The 21,157-nt window shown below is 41.9% G+C and overlaps 1 protein-coding gene across 1 annotated transcript; it reads left to right on the forward strand.

The window, feature by feature from the left end:
- Positions 1-5,274: 5,274 nt before the first annotated feature.
- On the forward strand, positions 5,275-10,222 carry LOC108509958 (bone morphogenetic protein 2-like). Its single transcript, XM_017839580.1, has 5 exons — positions 5,275-5,782; positions 5,912-6,066; positions 6,625-6,741; positions 7,939-8,140; positions 9,780-10,222. The coding sequence occupies exons 1-5, from the start codon at positions 5,275-5,277 to the stop codon at positions 10,220-10,222; spliced, it is 1,425 nt and encodes a 474-aa protein (XP_017695069.1).
- Positions 10,223-21,157: the final 10,935 nt, after the last annotated feature.

Consider the following 21,157-nt stretch of genomic DNA (forward strand, 5'->3'; position numbering starts at 1 on the left):
GGAAGATGTTTCGGCATGGAACAGTGAGTATAATCTTAAATTAAAAAAAAAAAAAACACAAGGAACTACTGAAAATTTCTTTCCTGTAAAGATGCTAAAAGCTGAGCACCATACTACTCCAAAAATGTCTTGCAAGTGTAGATGATGTGACCTACCATCCACACAAATGCAGTTGAACAAAATTCTAGAAAGCTAAATAGCAAAAACTTTGTTCTGTAAGCAGTTATGGGGACTGTGTGTACTGTTTGGATAAAACATGCTGCACTGATATTTTAACAGCAGAAGTTAAAACTTATCATAATTGCTCCTTCTGGTTTCAAACCATATTTAGAAAGAGAGAGGTGAAAAAAAAACCACTTGTTTGTTAAGATTTTTTTCTCGCCCCATGCTACCCTACTTTTACATAATTCCAGATGTTTATTCTCCTCTGTTCATCCTTTTACTGACATGTATAGCCAACCCACACATCTCTGGTATAAAAACTGAATTCTGACCTAGAGAAAAGAGACTCTCCTAAAGGCTGTAGCCCTTTGACTCTTCTGGACTATAATGACTCACTACAAAAGAAATGTAAAATGATGAATGGATAGATAGGTAGAAATGGTGATTAAAAATTGAGAGGAGTATTTTTAAATTCCCAGCTTCAGTCTGTGGCTCAGCCTCTTCTGAAAGGGCTGCACCATGTGAAGAATTGAGTCTACTGCAGATAACAAACGTTATCCTCCCAAATAGAGGATAGAGAAGTGGGCTTTTAAATCTGCAAGTTTTGGCTTCAGATGACAGTTACCTACAGACAGTTGTATTCAAATCATAAGGTCAACTTTTCTTTTGATTCCAAGATTGTCTAATTTTTACTGTCTTCTAGTAGTGCAGCTCTCTGTCTTTCAAGAAGCTACAATAGAAGGGAGAAGATTTTCAGAATTATTTGATGGGATTTTTGTTCTTCACTTTTGTTCTTCATAAAAAGTTTTACATTTGTGAAGACAGAGCAGATACGCAAAATCTGTTAAGTAAATGATATACTGTGTAACTTGGAAAATAAGAGCATTGGTGGGGAGGGAGGGAATTTTCTGATAGATTTTTAAGTGTTACACATTCAGATCTATCAAAAATTATACACATATAATGGTATTATCATACTTTTTCAGTGAGGGAGATATCCAGGCAGGCATCAGATTACTAGAAAGAGCAGTGTGAAAGTTATTATTATAGGATGTATCCTTCAGGGAAAGCTGTCACAGGAAACAGTAGCTTAAGCAACTAATTTGACAAAACAATCTTAGAGAAAACAGTAACTTGATTAATGTTTGTTCTTTTCTTTTTCTTCAACATAAGATAATTTTAATTTTAAAAGAAGGATCTGAGTAGATGGATAATTAAACTGGTGGAATAGTATCTGACTTGGATTCTTTTTGCATATTGGTGTGATTCCTATGTAAAATCTAATAATTACAGTTTAGGCGATTTTCTCTCTTTGATGGAGGAGGTGTTGAAGAACAACCATATTCCAGTGATTCAACAAGAAAGGATGGTGCAGTGTGTCTTGTGCGGGTGGTGGCTGTGCTTTCTCAAATCATATATAAAGATGGTGAAAAAAATTAAATGTGAAGAGGCCCTGTAACAACAGCATCAAAATTTGGCTTACTCTCAATGTATGGGCCAAGAAATCATTTATTTCCTTCCTAATTTTTCCTCATGTTTTAAATAAGGTAACATAGTTGCTGAGATGATTTAAAGTATGGAATAATCTACCTGCTTGGTCTTTTAGAAGCAGGGATCTCTGGATTCTCCTGCTATAAACCTCTGGGTGACTTTGGATGCAGCACTATAATGCATACTGCATTGGTTTCTCCATCTGATGGATACAGTCATCTGGGGGAAGCAATACATCTTTCTTCAAAAATGCTTCAGGAAATTATAGCACAGTATGAAGTCCTGATTGGAAAAACACAGGTAATATGGCATCTTATTGTCTAGATTATTAATTCAGCAACTCTAATTTACAAAACTCTCATACAAAACTGCTGAGAGTCCAGTCTTTGAAGGGCTTGCATAGGGCACATGTCTAGGAGTCAGGATATGCTGGCAAGTCTGCACTTGGGAGTTTATCTCCTCTGGGAGAGGTATTTATATATTAGATACATGGTAAAAACACTCTCTGCTACTTAGGGCCATTTATAATTTCCCTGTTCAAACATTCAAGCTAAATGCTGAATATATGCTTACTGACTCAGTGGCTCTCCATCTACCCAGCCCTCAAGGGATTGCTATTCTGGGCTCTGGGGTGATGTCACCACTCCTACTTCACACAGTTTCGCTGATGTGGTACAGTCCTGTGCCTTCAGCTGAGACATAGAAGATGAAGCTTTCCTTAGTAATTCTTAACTTTTGCTAACAGGTAGCCCTGTTTCTGCTGCCTCTACTATCTTTAAGAGAAGACTGACGTCTTTCACACAAGGGCCATTCCACTTTTCTTTTTTAAATGGGCCTAAGACAGCTATTATGTAAGAACCTTGTGTTCTTACTCCCTGCCTGAAAAACCCAGGGATGACTGCAGTGTATCACTGCTGCATTCAGGGAGCAGAAAACTAATCTTTTTTTTTCCTCAAAAAGAATAGCTCTGTTGTGAGTCACTAAACTAGGAACTACAGAACCTGCACAGAAAACATTTGAATTTTTAGGCAGCTGTGTTAAGAAGCAACTTCCAACCTTCTCTACCCACTAGTTCTTATTGTTTGTGCCAACACAAAACTAATGGAGGAAGGAAGGGTATATGCTGAGCTCTTAATTTCTGAATGGCAGGGTTGGACTTGCCTTTAAGTCCAAACTTGCTAAGGTTCTAAAATGTACAGTGAAAGTTCCTAAGTAAATTTTGTTCTGCCCCCTGCTAATACCATGCAATATCTGTGCTTTTTCAATATTGCCATCCTGCAGTAATCAATGGCATCAAAGAGGATGTGGCAGGCTATATAATAAATCCTACCATTCTTACCCATAAGCTATACCTGAAAACCAGATGATTGTGAACTCTTCAGGCTACAGACTCTTTATCCAGTCATTTGAGAGAGAAAGAAGGGAAAGCAATGCCAATGCTGAACTCTAGAGAATCCACCCAACATTTTAAGTTGTTAACTGTCTATCATAGTTCCTGAGAGATTCCCAGCTTTTCCTGGGCTCCCAAAGCCACACTGCTCACAACATGTAAGTTGAGAGAACCTATTTTTATTGTACAGAACTGGGAGGTTGAAGCCTCGCACTAATTACAAACCAGTACGTAGTATCATCAGAGGAGCTATGACCAACTCCTGCATAAGGCTTACATAAGTGGTGAGTCATGCAGTCTTAGGAAAGAATAGAGAGAGAGGCTTTCATTATGTTGTTTGCCTAATCAGAAGTATGAAAATAAAAGAACACAGCACTCAGTGGGTTACGTTTGGCTAACTGTACACTGGAATTTCTGCAGTTGCACTACGATTGAGGCATTTCATTGTTTGTGGTCCCAGCTTATATTAAACAGAGAGGATTTTTTTCATAAATCTTCGCCTCTAGGGCAGAGTTAAGGTTGTTTGGGAACCCTAGCTATGTGTTTCCAGACATTAATGTCTGGAAGCAGCACCATGAGAGTAAAACTGAAGGTATATGCCTAGAGAGGGTACTGGGAGTAAATTAAGAAACCCAAGGGCAGGGTAGGGTTTGTGAGGATAAGCGTGTGAAGAAGCAGTGAAGCGGAAGCAAAGCTTTTAGGATGACTGAGAAACAGTCTCTCACAGATGATCTCTCATATCTTACTAGTCTCTTCCTGTGCTTTCAGGCAGGTAGCTGAATGGGTATTACTTCATCCATCATTTGTTAGCCATGAATTCAGATGCCTACAGCCCTTAGAAGACAACTAAAGAGTTTTGAGGATCAAGGTTGGATGAAGCTTTATGTACAGCAACAGTTTTCTTTTTAAGCTGCTCTGATTGACCTACCACTGCTTCTCATTTTCCTCCATTAGTCTTCTGCACCTCATGTGGCAAACTGGATCAGCAGCCTTGTCTCTTGGTGGAAAAAACAAACAAACAAAACAAACAAACAAAAAAAAGGGGGGGAAAGGCAAAAACATAGCATTTATAACTATCTATATTTTTTTAAACATGGCTACAAGAGCTGAAGGCCGAAATGAGTGACAGTAGGAGGGAGTTTGGAGAACCAAGTGGCCAAGGGCCAAGGAACTTCAGCATTAGGACGACGCGAGGTGAGTACTTCCTCTGTCAGAGCTGTTTGAACACTCCAGATGAAACTTTGTTTTCAAACGGCTAATTTGTAGAGCTGTAGCGTCTTTGTCTCCACCTTATTCTCCTATGGATCCACATGCTTGCTCAGTGCAAATATTCCTAACATAGTGCACCTGAGCAGAGGAGCCAGTAGACATTTCTACCTGCCCCACAACCTGCCTCCCACTGCTTTCCTGCCTGGAAAGGGAACACAGTGCAGTGTGTCACAAGCAGAACAGGCACTACTGTATGAACCATCAGGAATGTATAATTGCTCCTCTCTAAGTTGCCAGACTGCCTTCAAAAGGACTTGTATGCAGGATGCTTAAGGTTTGAGTGGGTGTGTTTGGGGGATTTGGGGGTTTATGGGGATTTGTTTTGGGGCTTTTTGCAGGAAGGGGGGTGGAATCCTCTTCATCAATCAGTGGGTGGGGGAAAAAAGCAAATTGTTCAAAGCTGGTTGACTCTGCATTTATTTAAGCCCTAAAATTGCTCTCCAGAATGTGTATGCCTCCCCCCATCCTTAATTACTTCGAACTTTGGCTGCTCTTGCCGCACTGCAATAGCAGAACCCCGGACTCTGTCCCTAAACCCTCCCCCTGGGCAGCTGTAGGGCCGGAGCTGGAGACTCAGGTGACTGCAGCAGGTTCTGTCCCGCAGCCCGGCCCAGCCCGCCCTGGTAGCGGGGACCGCACCGGCGGCGCTGCCCGAGGCTGGGATGTCCCGAGGCTCGGGGATTCCACAGGCTGGGAGGTGCCGAGGCTCACGCCCATGGCCCACTGTACTTTTCATTGCTGCGGCCACGACAGGAAACAGCACTTGGGCTCAGCAATGCCCAAATCAAAGCCTTTTTCGAGGCGAGTGGAAGGTGGATGTAAAGGACAGTATTTTCGCGAGTGCGGTGTTCCTCGCACATCCCTGGCCATCCCTGCCCCCGGCAGCCAGAGCCACCTGCTCCCGGCCGGTGGCCCCTCTGATGTCAACGAGCGATGCCCCATCGAGACTTTAAGAGCCCTTGATGGCCGGGGCGCGGCGTGGCCTCCCATGCCCGGGGCCCCTGTCCCTGAGGGCTGCGCGCCCTGCCCGGCGCTCCGCGCACTCCCCTGGCCGCGCTCAGCCGGGCCGGGCCGGGCCGGGCCCGAGCAAGGGCCGCTGCCCCCTCAGCGCTGCGCGGGGCACCCGAGGCGGCCTCGCCTTGCCCGCGGTGCCGTCCATGGCGGCCCGCCCGCCCTGCCCGGCGCTGCGCCTGTGCCTGTGCCTGGCCGCGCTGCTGAGCCTGCGGGCGGCCAGTGCCCTGCCCCTGGCCCCCGGCCCGCGGGGCGAGGTGCAAGCGGCGGCTTTGCAGCGGCTGCGGGAGGTGTTCGACATCGAGGAGCTGCCGCCCGACGTGCTGCCCCGCAAGAAGCCGCCGCAGTTCATGGTGGATCTCTTCAACAAGGTGGCCGACGCCAACGGCATCACCCGCGCCCCGGGGCTGCTGCAGGGAGACGTGGTGCGGAGCTTCGAGGACAGAGGTGGGGCGGGGGGTGAATCCCCACGGCAGAGCGGCCGCCGTGCCCGCGGCGGGGCCCCCGCTCCGCCCGGCCGACGGCACACGGGCACAGACCCGGCGGGGTACGCGGCTGGTGCTGCCGGGGCTGGCGGTGTTCCCAAAGGAGGGTCTTTTCCAGTTCGCGTGGACCAGCACCACTTCTACTTCGACATCAGCGCGATGGAGAAGGGCGAGCAGATGCTGAAAGCAGAGTTCAGGGTCTTCAAGCTCAAGACGGCACGTGTGTCCAGAAGGTCCAACGTGAAACACTTCTGCAAAGTAAGTGGTAAAATAGGTAAACACTTAATTGTGCTATACCAATGTCAGACCTATCATACCATACTTTTCTGGGATTTTAGATGTTTCCAAATTCGAATAGAATTTTATCTGCTTGAGCTGTTCTGAAAAATAATAATAGCAACCAGGGATTCATAAGAAAACAGGGAGGATAAGAATTCTGATATTGAGTTTATATTTCTCTGGTGAAGAGCAGGATGGGACTTTTTACAAACCTGAAGGCAAAGATGTGGAGAAACAGAATACTTTGAAGGTATTAGGTGTTCAAAATAGAATAGCAATGGTCAGGTTATTTTCATGTAGTATCAAACAGTTTGGCATCCTGCCTCTGAGCTCATCTAGAAGTACATGTATGTAGTGATAATTGTTTTCTCTGTTAAACTGTCCAGTCCAAAACCTACTTTTTGCCTTATTTATAATGATGGTAAAGAATTACAATTATGATGTAGCAGAAATTTGCATAATCTTCATATTTCTTGTTTTGCTGGAAGAACAATTGGATTAATTTCTTATTGGTTTTGTTGTATTGCTGTTATCAAGGTGGAAGTGTATGAGCTCTTGGAGAGTGGAAGTAAGCCACAGAAAAAACATCTAATTGCATCAAGATTATTGTCCCTGTACACAGAAGGCTGGGAAGTCTTCAATGTCACGCAGACAGTAAGCAGAGAAGTCTGACTTCACTTTATTTCTAAATCTCTTAAGGTGACAGCCCATAACACCAGCATTGCCATTATGCTGAGGTTTGTGGTCAATTCAAACTGAAGAGGGAGAAGCTTTCTCTCTACACTTAGAAGTACATCTGGTGCTACCTGAATTAAAGAAGTGTTTATATGCTGCTAGCAGCACAGGCATGGTGAGAATTGAGTAACCCAAACCTAATCGATGGAGGGACATCAGGCCAAGTATGTTGTTGTGATAAAAACCATAATGTGTTAGTCCTTAGACTGCCAAAGGATTTGGTATTGATTGTGTACCAAAAGTAAGTTTTCATTTCTCCTTCTTATCCTGGCAACATTTCTGTAGAGCAGTATACTTCAACGTTGTGTTTCTGGAATTTATTATACTACTTGGATTGCTTTTCATTTAACTTTCTCTGTACACTTCTTTATTTGTTAGCTTCAAGATTGGTTTTGTAGATACCCATAAACTGTAACGGTGGTAGGTGAACGCCTTTCCATGGCAAAAAAAAAAGTCACACGTGGTTTAAGACAAACATTTTTGGGGGTTTAAAACTGTACTCTGTGACAGTGGTTTTTGTTGCCTAAGCTTTATGATCCGACTAAACAGTGTGCTTGGATGGTTGGTCAAATTGCATCTTAAGTCATGATATTCCTGCTTGAGAATGGCCTGGCCTTATCTATTAGGCTGTAATTATAACAATTAGATAAGAAAATATGCTTGATTGCAAGTTAATTTCTTCAAATGCCACATTTGTTAAATTTAAATGAGTCTTAACGATATGGAAAGTCTGGAGGGTTCATATTACTCTGTTGAGATTGCTACGAAAAATATATATCAGATGAAGGTCAAAAAGTGTTTATTTTAATATTAATACTTACAGTCATTTATTCACTGGTAAATTCTGTGACATTAATTATCTTGCTGTAAATATAGGTTGGGGGTATGCATATTTTGTATTTTTACATTTTGTATTTTTAAGTGCTGAATTACTGATTTAAATATTAAACTCAATGGACTCTCAGCTATACAGTTATCTCAATTCTGTCATAATATATGTCCTTATACTCTCATAGCTTGTTGCCTGTTCCCTTTTCCTAAAAAAAACATTGTTTAATCATAATGCTGTAATAGGAATATTGAAACAATATTATTTCACTTCCCTATCACTACCAGGTTTCCAAGTGGGTTGGAAACAGCAGCTCCAACCATGGCTTATTGTTAACAACGACACTCGTATTCAACAATAGAATTGAACACAACCTGATTAAGTTTGCCAAGAGCCAGGACACTTTGCAGGAGAGTAGAAATGCTCTCCTTGTTCTCTTCATTAACAGTAACAAACAGAGGTCTCCCAGCTTTGTACTGTCCTCCACAAGTAAGTTCACTCGAGTTTTAGAATATGAACTGTCTGTTCAGCTTCTGATACCTCCTGCTACCTCATGTATACCTAACCTCAGCTATTTACTTGCAGTGTTGAACATGTTTGAAGTTCAGCTTTGTCATTGATCAGAGTTTAATTTTATAGTTCTTGATAGTAGATCACCCAGCATCTTAAGTTGCCTCTCCCCTGAGAAAAACTGAGTTTGCAGGAAATATTCATAATACCTACGGGGAACCTGGTTTATTTTATTGTAAAGGGATGGGCGTTCTATTTTTTTAAGTACTATTTATATTATTTTTGTGGTGGTGAAAATTGTATGTTAGGTTTAGACTGAAAAAACTTGGAAAACTTCGTGAAAATGCTGGTAAAGTATCTGTAAGTAGAGTTATTAAGTGTAATTTTCAAGAGTGAAAGAGGTTGTTAAATAAGCAATTTGAACCTCTCTGTTCTTGGCTTGGTTTTTAAGCACCTATTTAACTTCAGTGACTAATTAGCATTGTGACAAAAGGCTGCTTTCATCAAAGACAACGCCCTTATGCCTTAAATTACAAAACAGTGTCTTACCTCTCCCACCGTTCTTCCTGTAAAAGGAACTCAGGCTGGATTTTTAGGGCCTGATAAATGCAAAGAGCAAAAGTTGGGAGGAGGGGCAAAAATAATGCAGTTCTGGCTTTGCAGGCTTTTCTGGTAAACGGTCGTATTTGAATATCAGAAAGAAGCTAGGTAGGACTTGGATCAAAATTAAGAAGTAGATAGTGAAATTGATTAAAAATAAAAATGAAGTTGGCCTGTTTATTTTTGTTTTCCAAAGAAAAAATTAATAATGAAATCCTAGATCCCAATTTAATGAGAATCAAGCTCTGCATGGGATACTGTGCCAAGACTGAGAAATTTCTCAATGAAGAAACTCCCTAGACCTGCCTATTGTTTGTGGTCAGTGACTACACAGATTTTTCTTCTACATATCAGTGAGTTTCAGCCTCTGTAGATGGATCTTGAGGTCTCCGTGGATCTCAAGGCTTCTCAGAAGATACTTCAGAAAGCACCCTATTATCAGTAAGCTTTATTCCTTAGTAGAGTTCCGTAAACCTGGTGGTGATTTTTTTCAGATCAAAAAATTGAAAAATATATTTTTTAAAATGTTACTTTACACATTATCAGGTTACTGCACACTCGTTTTGCAAGTGTATCAGTAGAGTTTGTGGGAGAATACTGGAGAGAAAGAGGCTGTGATCTCCACCCTCAGTTAACACTGCTCAGCATAATGTGTGTTGTAGGAGTGGCTGTATGAAGACTGTTAATACCATTCTGACCAGATTCAGCCCTGAAGAGGGACTGTGGAGTTCACAAAATGTATTTTGTAGATAACTGAGTTTTTCCTTTCTATTTCTGCTGAATTGGGGCGTTTTTTTCACACAAAGTTAAATGCAAGATTTGGCAGGTTTGGAAATATGGCTGAAATGGCAATTGAATACACACCCCTTCTGGTATTTTCACAGGTCAACTGCCATTTCAAAATCTACTCTGAAGGCTTTGATGTAGATTTATGGAATGTATTTTCATGCAGAATACTGTACTTAGTAAATGAATTTCATTTGTGAAATATTAACACACAACTTCCTTTCAGAATCAGAAATAAACCCTGACAAAATTGATACTTCACATGTGCTTCATGAAACTGATGTCATCAAAAGCAGCAGTGCAAGCATGGGCAGGAGACCTCGAGCTGCCCCAGTCCCTTCTGCCAAAAGCCAGGTAACAGCATGTCATCGAAGGGAACTCTATGTAGACTTCCATGCTATTGGCTGGTCGGGATGGATTATTCATCCGAGTGGATACAACGCATTTTATTGCAGAGGGTCCTGTCTCTTCCCTTTGGGGGAAAGTCTGAATGCAACAAACCATGCTACAGTTCAGTCCATCGTCCATACACTGAAACTGTCTCAAGATGTCAGCATGCCCTGCTGTGTACCAGATCAATTGAAGTCCCTCAACCTTCTCTACTTTGATGACAAAGAGAATGTGGTCCTTAAAAATTATGAAGACATGGTGGCAACAAGATGTGGTTGTCATTAGCAGGACCTCTTTTTGTCTGTATTTGGTGTGCACCTGGATTCAGTTCCCCATTTGTCACTGAAGATACCAGAAGAGATGGTATTTCAGTTTACAGGGCAGGAGAGCCAGAAACTTATCTGTACATTAAATCCTTTTCCTCTTACCATGGCTCTGTGGAAAGGTGGCTGACTTAAAGAGTTGTGAACTTCAAGACCTCCATGGAGAGCTCTTTGAGTGCCTGTACACCACAGGAAACTATTAAAATCAGGACCTCCCATGTGAAGGAGTTGAAACAGATCAAGTTGACTGTTGAGATTAAGGTCTTGTTCTGTATATTAATGCTCAGAATTTTCTGTAATTTAACAGGTGTGGTATCCTGCCTCAATCCAAGATGGGGTGCAGGTGTCTTAGTAACACAACCTTATTCAGTTTTGGCTGCATGATCCAGTAGGGATGTACATTCCTACATTGAGGTTTCAGGGTTTTTGCCCACAGCTCATCTTGGAGACCTCTACCACCTGCTGATGATGCATTATTGGGAAAAGCACTTCTTCCCTGTGCTTTATGCAGCTCTACCAAATGCAGAAACCTCCTTGTAAGTCCCCACGGTACTTGCTAGCCAGTCAGAGGGAATGCAAAAGTCAGTATTTGTCTGGGAATCAGCACATTTGGCTTCTGACTCAGGGCTGCAACTCTGTATAATGAAGGGTCAGCCAGTTCCTCTGTAAAATTATTCTCTTCTACCATTGTCTACTGTGGTTATTCAGCTGTGTGGCACCAGAGATTGTGTGTTTGCACAGTGGTTGTACAATGGGATCCTAAACTTGGGTCAGAATACTCGTAGTTTAGCAGGAAGAAAACCATTAAGCTTTGGAGGTCCATGGGAACGTGCTGGATGCTGGCCTGGTCCTGTGTCTGAGGCAAGTTTGGTGGAATGTACTCAATGATTCCCTTCCATTCTTCCTTGAAGAATAGGTCATAGACTTGTAAGGGGCCCCCTGAGGTCTTTCAGTCTTGCTACAGTTTCATGCAAGTAACTAGCCCAGTACAGCTCCTCAGTCAATTCACTGAGTTGTACCTTTATCTGGGTTAGGTTTCTTGTCTCTATTAATCCTTGAAGGAGGCTGATTTCTCACAGAATGTGACATCTCCCAAGGGTAGAAACTTCATGGAGAATTTTTTTACTCCAATGAGACTTAAAAAAAAATATATATATTTATGTGATGTTTTTCTTTCTGTAAATACTGGTGTCTATAATAAATTTATTTTATTTAAAACCCAAACACTTTGGGTATATTAACTTAATCTGTAATATAAAATGTTGATTTTTTTTAATAAATGTAATGTGACATTGGTCTGGTTTGTATGTTGTATTTGAACCTCCTCCCGAGAGGCCTGAATCAAATACTTCTCCAGAAGACAGGACATTCCCAATGGCTATGGTGAGTACTGTATCTAGTCCTCTGATTCTGTGTCAAGAAGTATAATGGATAAGCAGAATAAATGAGTTTCTCTTCAGGAAGGATCCAGTGATTGTTCCTGAAATGAAAGCATCTTGATCTTGGTGTATGGTCACCCTAGTGAAGTGAAATGCAAATCTGGTAGCAGGGTGGTTCTAACTGCTGCATCAGCCACACCCAGCCATGGCTGGGCAATTGGCATTGGCAAAGGGACCTTGTAAAGCTTAAAGGGTCATAAAGGATCACATTTTACTGGTTTATTTCCCAGGCTGCTCTTTTGCACTTTTCCCTTTTCATTGCAGAAGTACCTGTGGTGTTTTAAGTCCGTAGGAACCACACCTTGGGAGTGGAAAAATGTATCTACAGTGAGAGTCCAGACAAGGTCACCTCTGAATGGTGACTTCAGCTGATATCAGCTGTGCTTCTTTTGGTAGAGGCCCTAAGAACTGAAGTCATAAGTTTTCACAGCCAAGTAACACTGGAAGAAGGACAGCATTTGGAGCAGACTGGCAGAGGCAGTTTCTGTGTCCAACATACTCATCTTCTGTCCATGCACGACAAATGCTTCCAGCACCATCAGCTGTGTATCAGCTTCATCCTTCACTACTCAACCTAGAGAACTGTTCGATTTTTTTCTAGGATATCTTAATGTGTTTCTTCTTGTTTCAGAACCCAGGAAAAAAAAAAAAAAGGAAAATTTTCTATTGAAAAGCAAGTATGATTAATAAATAAATGATGGGCACACTGAATATTAGCTAACATAGTGCTGCCCTACAATAGGTGAAATATGCACAGGCAAGCTAGGAGCACTCAGTAGTTTTGCACACATTAAATTATTTTTTTTTCTGCGCCACTCAACATAGTCTCATTATGCCCCATTAAACCCTGATAATTAAAACAAAATATATTGGAATTGTTTATCCTGGACTTTGTAAGGAAATGAGGTTCATAATAATGCCAAGGGAAAAAATTTACACTACACCACAACTTGTAATTAGAATAACAATTAAGCACAAGTAGGCTCCTTTTTTGTTGCCTTTTTTGTTTTGGGTTGGTTTAGAATAAAGGTGAATTTTCTTCTTATTCATTAACTGAAATATGTAAGAATTCCAAAATAAGAAATTCTACACTTTGGAGTCTTGGTTAAATCAGAATATGATATGTTAGGTGACACACCAAACAGCAACAGTCAGGGTTTTAGAGGGAATAGGAGTTGTCTTCAGCATGGCCAGTCTGAAAAAGGATTGGTGACTCATTGTTATACCATGTTGCACCACCTCAGCAGCAGGAGAAAGCAAGGCTTGTAGCAAACCCTGTTGTGATGTGCTGTACCAAGACCAACAAGGAGACCACCTGGCCCTGAAGAGCTGCCCCTGTAAAGAGCAGAAACAAAAAGGAATGAGTGCAGATTTTATATTCAGGCTGCCACCAAGAACATCACATCCCAGGAACTGAAATTTGGAGATATATAGATGAAGAGCTACATATTAAAGGACCAAGAGCATTGCGTCATGTCTGCCCTGCCTCCAGCTCCAAGCCTCAGAGGGCACAGCCACAGCGAGGGCCTGCCTGGGCTGGAAGCAGAGTGCCCTCAGCCATTCCCTGTGGAGCATCTGTACAGTGCTCAGCTCTGCAGCTCAGATCTGCTGGCTCGGATCTCCGACAGCTCAAGGATCTCTGCATCCTCTCCATAGCATGGGATCAGTGTGATGCTCCTCTAGCAACGCGGCTCATGTTTTGTACCCACAGGCACATGGAAAGCAATATTTCTAAGGGAGAATGACTCAGACAACCTTAGAAGAGAATCTAACCCCAGGGTTGTGCTCAGCCACACGACAAATCATTTGGTCCAATTTTGGAACTAAAGTGGTCCATGCATGTGAGGTATGTGCAGTCACGCTGTACTGCTTAAGGTGAGTAGACCACTAAGCCTGGCCCTGACAGCACTGCAGTGAGATGGCAGTGGGGTATCAGTATATTGTGGAAGAGAACTAACAGCAGGGAGTATGAATTCAAGAGAGTGGTCTCCTGTTTGTAGAAATGTTTGTTTTAAGGGATTTGTGTGGCACAGCTTTTACAAGGCATAGATGACAGAAAGTACTTGTTGATACCGAAGCAGGAGGAGGGATAGATACACTGTGGATGTCTTCGGATGGGCAGAAGGGATGGGCTTGGGAAAATTGGTCTGGGATGGTTTCCTTTGGTGGGACAAAATAAATGTGCCTGCCCTGAGGAAACTGGAGCACAGCAGTGTTGTAAGCAACTGAAAAGCGTCTGCTCTACTCTATCCTCTCTGCAGGCTTGAAAATGCTGCTCGATATGAGGCATTCTGTTTGAAACGCTCGATGTTGTTTCCAGACTGCCTGGGGTAGTTACTATAGTTTCTTGTCCTCGGTGTAGGAAATGAGGCAATTTCTTGAAAGACCCGTGAAGGGTAGTACTTATTCATAGTCCTGGACTTTGTCTCCTGGAAAGAGAGGAGTGGCTGGGTGCCTATGATAAGTTCCAGGGCTTTCCCACAGATACCGAACCCTGTGGACTATCACCGGTCCCTTTCAGATCACATATGCAAATACAAACGTGTACATGCGCGTTCTTTCTTATGTATGCACCCATGTGCCCACGTCTTCAGAGGTAGCCTCACTCCTGGTTTCTCCAAATGATGATGCAACTTTTCCATAAACAAGGTGGAGTGCTCGGGCTAATTTGAGAACGTTGCCACATCCAGAAGGTGCATTTCAATGGCTTTGTGCAAAAGTATGTCACACCCAAGCCACTTCTCCCCTTCTGGCCTGAAGTGCAGCTCACCGCTAAGGAGAGTAGTTAACAGGTGTGAATTTGCCTTACCTTCGGTGAATGAGACAATTGTGCGTTAAAGCAGCTAATAAAATGTTTTCTTTCTTCCCACTAGGTTTATTGCTAGAAGCCATTCACAGAATAAGGGGCACTGCTAACTTTCTGTTGTCACAGGATGTGTGCAGCTTTAGATTCATGCAGATACTAACTGCCCTAATTCAGGCTGAGATCACAGCCTGTCTTGTTCTGGAAAACCAAACCTGCAGGTTTTGCCTGGGAAAATAACCTAATACTGAGAGGTGGCTGACCTTTAACTAAAACCACGATTTGGTGATGTATAAATCTAGGCAGTGTGACACAAAGCAGCATTAAACCCCAGCACGCTGGTTCAGATCTGCTCACAGAAATCTTGCTTGGTTAAGTATCAGGTTAAATTGAATTGTCAGGCAGCATACAACCGGTGATAAAAATCAGTATAGACTGTAGTGTGATCCACATCGTAAGCAACTGTTTGTCTATGTCAAATTTTCTGCGGAATGTGCTGAGCCAGTGTTGATGGCCAAGCAACTGTGTCTTCAAAACCCACAGACTATAAGAAAAAAATTATAATTTCCCCAAAACACTTGTAAAATTCCCCGGGATTAAATCAGGCTAAGCATTGGGCCAACTTTCCTGACAATAAAAACCCTAGGGCTGAAGTGCTGCTGTGAATAACTTACCACAATTTTCAGAATAAGCAGTAAATTCTGAGTTTCCACTGCTGGTCCTGGGATTCTCATTTTACTGCTGCAGTCCAGGCTGTAAGTGGAAGGTGTCAAGGTTTTAGTGGCTCAAAATCAGATTTAGAACAGATGGTGATGCAAGAAAGAGAACTGAGAGATAGAAACTGAGACACTGATTTCTTGAGAGGAGAGACAGATATTTGCTGTTGGAGTTAAGGCATCACCTCCATTTAGAAAAAATAAGCAAATGTAAACATGTTAGTTAACCCACTCAATATCTAACTTAACTAGATTAACCAATACCTTCTAAGAATTGTTTCAGTTTATTTTCTAAAATTTATGCTTTTTGTATCACAAAAAGATGTGCACCATGTTGGGGGAATGGAAGAAGTTATTTAGTTTGCCATTTGTAAAATACTCCTGTGCTTGATTTACCAACACTACTTAAGAATTGAATCACATAAAAAAAAATAGCCTGGAAAGGGCCTCTGCTGGTCGCCTGTGTCCAACCTTCTGGTCAAAGCAGTGTTGACTTCAAAGTCATAGCAGGATGACCAAGATAGCATCAAAATGCCTATCCAGATAACATAAACACGGTGTTGAACCATCTCTGTGCTCATCTAGAGATCTGAGATAAGTTTATTCTACAAAAAAGCAATTACCCTGTCTTGTTAACACAAGGAGTTGCAGAGAAATCAAGAGAACATGTCTCTGTAAAATGTTAGCTGTTTTCAGGATTTCTTAAAGCTGAGACAACAGTCAATATCTTTGAAAAGCAGGTCATTGTTTTAGTGGCTCTTCATGGATGAGTATCCTGAAACTGGACAGCTATTTTTGAGACTATTATATTGTTCACAAATATTTTTTCATCAGAGCAAGAGAGAAATAGTAATACAACTGATGCATATTTCAAAGGTCAGTTCCTAGAGACTTCCAAGCATCTGAAAAATTCCAAATAAACTGGTTCGTTGATGGGAGAATAAGGACCACCCAAAGAAAGTGCAAACCTAAATCTGAAATATCATCTTTTTCAAATTTTAAGTGTGACCTGTGCAGTTCTCAATCTTCTGTTAACTCTGGGTCCTGATTAGGCAAAAGGAAATTACTTTTCCGCCTTTGACCAGGTTGAATAATATCCATAATCACATCAAACACTTTATGTGACGTCTATTCAATTTTCAAAAACATTGTATTCTGGTAAGCCAGAGCAGCTGTTTCTGGGGGAAAAAACAACAACAACAACAAAAAACCCAAAACAAACAAACAAAACAAACAAACAAACTTTTCTCCAAAGGGATGGTTAAATATTTAAGATGTTAACTTACACAGTCTGAGTGTACAGCTCTCTTCTGGAGTAGTTGTCCCCTATAGACAACTCAAATATATCGATTAATCTTTATCTCATTTTCCTTCTTTCAAACAATGCTACTGCTTTTCTCACTCTTATAACTGCTCTCTTGGAAATCTTTTCTTCACAAATCTTGGTTAGAAGACTTGTTTTATTGGGAAAGAACACACCTGGGAAGAAACACCTTTGTATGATATCTTCACTAAAAGCCCCAGGCAATCCCCTGAAAACAAGGATTGTTTTGCCTCATCAAATCCTGGCATAGTCCCAGCCTGTGCTTTGAGTCACTTCAAATGGTAAACATAGGTTTGGTAAAGGCACAGTTCTAGGCAGAGGACTGATGACACTCAGTAAGGCTCCTGACAGACTAATCTTCTGTGCCACTAGAGGTGCCACAAGGTACCTTCTAGTTTTCCATGGAAAGGGAAGGCAAGTGTGGTTTATGGGCTGTCTTCTGGGTGTTCACACCATTCTGACCAGCTCTGAAAGAAAATATATAGTTCCTAGACACAGTCCTCTATAGAGGATTGGAGTGAAGATCTGTGTGTACCTACATGAAGCTTTTTGTGATCTGGGTTGAGTGAGTATAACACTTGTGGGGACATAAACCCAAGAAGTCCTGGGATCAGGGCTGGCATACTGAATGACTTCTCGGTGCTATGCAATTTAAGGTAATACCCTTCCAGTCTCATGCAGTTCCTTTGCCATGTCATGAAATTTCTGTCCAAATCCATCGGTTGCTCAACCCTTGTCGAGGCTTTCATAAGAGACTTTCCTCTCTGATGTTGTAGGTTCCTATATCTAAGGGTCATTTAATTGCAGTCCAGACAGCAGCTCTCAAATGAGAAGAAAATATATACCAGTATACGCATACCAGTCTATGCAGTCCCCATTAAAAGGGGGTGGGAAAGACAGGGAGGGAGAGAGAGAGAGAGAAATTGAAAGAGAGAGAGAGGGACGAGCCTTGTTTTCGTTGCAAGTGAGAACATGAAGTAAAAGTTCAATAACCAGAATGCATTTGCTTTGTACATTTTAAACCTGCTGTAGCTACTATAATCAGCACATGAAGTTGGGTCTAATTGCTGCTTTCCAGCTTGACCTAATTGATGCTCTGATTTGCAGTCACCTACCTCTATGAGCCCATGTTTCATTACATTTTACCCTTGCTCCTGAAATCCTAAAATTCCCATGGGGAAAAATAGACTACACCGATCCATAGCTTTTGTATGTGAACTGACAATTCTTTCTCCCCTGTAATTTTCATTCATGTATTTCATGAACAATGAAAATACAATGGGTTGACAGAGAGATTTATTAGTTACCCCCAAATACTCTTTATTTAGGCAGGCATAAGTCCTTTTAATTCTCTGGGAGTTTTACTTAAACTCTGAATAAAAACTACAGTGATATAAAATCAGCTTAGAGATATTTTCATAACCTAATTGGGGTGTTTATATTACAAGACTACGTTATTCTCAGTCTCTGCCCATAATTGCAAAGAAAAAGTTCTTCGGTGAAGAATGTGTCAGTAATTTTCATGGAAAATGATTTAAAGGAAAGCTTTTGAAATATGGAATCCTCATGGTTTTAGCTTTAAATAAGCATTTCAGTCATCATAAAAAAAACCTTCTAATGTCTCCTGCAGCTTTGATTTCAAACACGTCACATTCTTCATTAAAGCAATCATTGTTAAAACAGAGGGACATAAAGCAACATAGGATTTATTCCTTCATTAAACTGATGATCCGTATATGAAGCCAATTAACATTATGAGTCTGGTGAACATCAAGTGTAAAGAGGTTACAGAAAATTAAAAGCAGTCACCTTGGTCTTTAGATAAAGAAAGAACACTTTTACATTATAAATTATAAGAGTGTCCAAGCGGGACAAATCGGCAAATTTGGTTAATTGGAAAATACATTTTACTGCACATGAATTAGGGTAAAATAACCTTTTAGCTGCTAGCTTTTTTCTGTAATCAGGTATTGAGAATCATGGGAGAGGAGGTGTTTGGACATGGAAAGGCAAAAGACTCATTTCATCAAACTAAGCCATTCAGACTTCCTTGAGTTCTACGAATGAGCCCCTCAAAGCTCAGTGCTCTGAAGGAAAAGGTCCGTTCAGTGATTTTGCTCATCAGTTCAGCCCTAGGTTTTGTCGCTGTGGGTGAAAAATAAGAGGTGTGTTCGTGTGTGCAGCACGGAAACAGTTCTGCTGTCAGACAGACACAATCAGCAGAATGTCCATCCAGAATTATATTTAGTTGGGCTTTTTCTTGCAGACCTAGTAACTAATATTGATGTCACTCTAAATAGTCACAGTAACAATAACAGTAATAATAACAGTAATAAAAATTAAGTTTATGAGAGAGACTTTAAGGACTTTACATAACAAGGGAATTTTCTTCTGAAATATTGTAGCTCTGTACGTTATTTCATTCTACAGCTTATTTTTAGTGCTTGCCTTTGGCAGCTGTGGATGAGAGGACCCACCAGAGAAACATGGTCCCAAGCAATTTAGTGGGTATGTTTTCCACTGTGGTCCCAGCTTCGCAGGAAAGCGTCTACCGCACGGAGAGACCCAGAAGCAGCCCTGCCAGCATCCTTCCCCCGGAGCAGGGACTAGCCCCGGTCCGCCCCGGCGGGCGGTGCGGGCCGGTGGTGCGGGAGGAGGGCGGGCGCTCTCCGCGGTGCTGAAGCGCCGCAGCCGCCCCTGGGCTCCGGCCACCCGAGAGCAGCGCCCAGGACTCCCCTGCGCTAACTTTTAATTATGTCAGCCCCACGTTTCGAGCATTAAAATTAAACAGACATCGAGCTGGCGAGGGGTGGGGGATTATATATTGCTTAGTTATCTCCTTGTTTTGCAGCTGCTGCTCCTTGGGAGAAAGTTGAGCCTCGGCCGGCTCCGAGTCCTTCTGTTTCTATTTAAAAAGCAGAGACTTGGAGCACTTCCCCGTGCTCCATTCCGCCCTCTCCGCCTCCTGCAATACGCTGAACTTGCAGGCTTCAAACTGCTGGGGAAAGTGAGTCTTGGAGCCAAAACAGCAATGCAGCCCCTGACTAGAGCAAGGCCTGAGAGTGCCATAATGAAGTTATTATTATTTTATTAGGGGTTCTTATGATAAAACACTGTCTCACTCCTCTCTTCCCGATGTCAGACAAAAGTCACTTCTGTCTCTGTGCAAAGGGATCCTACAGTGCTGGCCCTGTGTGCATTTTAAAGCTCAGGATGGAGAGGCTGGCAGGGGAGACCCAGGCAGCACCTTTGGGTTATGTTCTTCTTTTTAAGGTTCCTTGACCTAAAGCTTATGCTGCTATTTTAAGGAGGTCAGTTGGCTTCAGAACACTGGTCTTTGATCTTGCACGGTGCTGTAGAAGTCGTCTCGATTGGTACTACACTTTGCTGCTCAGAGACTTTCCTGGATGGTGAGTCAATATCTGTTGTCAAACAAAGATATTCATAAAAGTGTTTATGTTAATGTGTAGACATGTAAATATATATGTGTATATATAAATATATAAACACATGAATGCAGCTTTCTAAATCTGTTACTAGTATGATAAAATTGTAAGTCAGCGGACAAGATCAGATCAAATCAATTTGGATCTCGAGTACAATTAATTTTTGCCTTGTTTTGCTAAAATAATGCTTTGCAGGGCTGAAACATAACTTCAACTTGAATATATATTAGGGGAATTTCCACATCTATGCCAAGTGTCAAGACAGATAGAGCAGGTGATATTTCTAAGGCTTATTTGTGTTTATATAATGAGATCATATGTGCAAAATAACTTTCCAAAGACATCATCTATTCAAAATCTCTATTTCTGCACCTGTATTGTCTGTATCCATCTCCTTTGCTCTGGTATGAACGTGCTATGTCTTTAAACTCCCATCAGATCTAAGAGAGCCTGTGTAGATTTGCTCGCCCTTCCTGCACAGAACATTACAATGTTTATAAAATATTAAATTTGTGTAGTCTGCCGGAGAAGCAATTGTTCCAAAATAAAATCAGCAGTCTAGACGAAACATAGACACCAGAACTTATCAACAGTTGTCTGACTTACATCTTCTGATGCATCTTGAGTGGGTCATAATACCAACTTTATTTTCAGTGGTGCATAAATTAATTACACGCATTTAATAACCAAAATATCATTATATTCCCCCTTTAATATCATAAAGGCTTTACGCCAGGGAAGCACTTAATGTGCAGGGGGCCATAACAGGCTATTATCCTTGTGTAATGCTATTACAGAACCAATTATGCGCCATTATACTTGCTTTTTTTGCAGTTTATGTGATTTGATCCAATCCCGCGTCCCTGACTTGAAAATTTCATCTGGGTACTTTAAAGTCTAATTTTCACCCGGGCTGAGGCAAGGGCCATCTCTCTCCGCTGAGCCTATGTCTCGGATGCATTTTAAAAGTAATTGCGCAGGGTCCCGCCGCATATCATTTGCAGACGGGAAGCGAGCATAAATCCAGAGACCCCTCGCTGCGAACAAAATCAAACTTTGCCGTGGTACGATCGCTTGGAAAGGCGAGGCGTGTGCAGAGCGACCCCCCAAAACCCATCCGGCGGCAATTACCCGGCGCTCCGGCAGCCCGGGGTGCGGGCGGCGCGCAG

Source organism: Lepidothrix coronata, unplaced genomic scaffold, assembly GCF_001604755.1.
Source record: "Lepidothrix coronata isolate B3197 unplaced genomic scaffold, Lepidothrix_coronata-1.0 Scaffold8, whole genome shotgun sequence".
NCBI classification, from domain to species: Eukaryota; Metazoa; Chordata; class Aves; order Passeriformes; family Pipridae; genus Lepidothrix; species Lepidothrix coronata.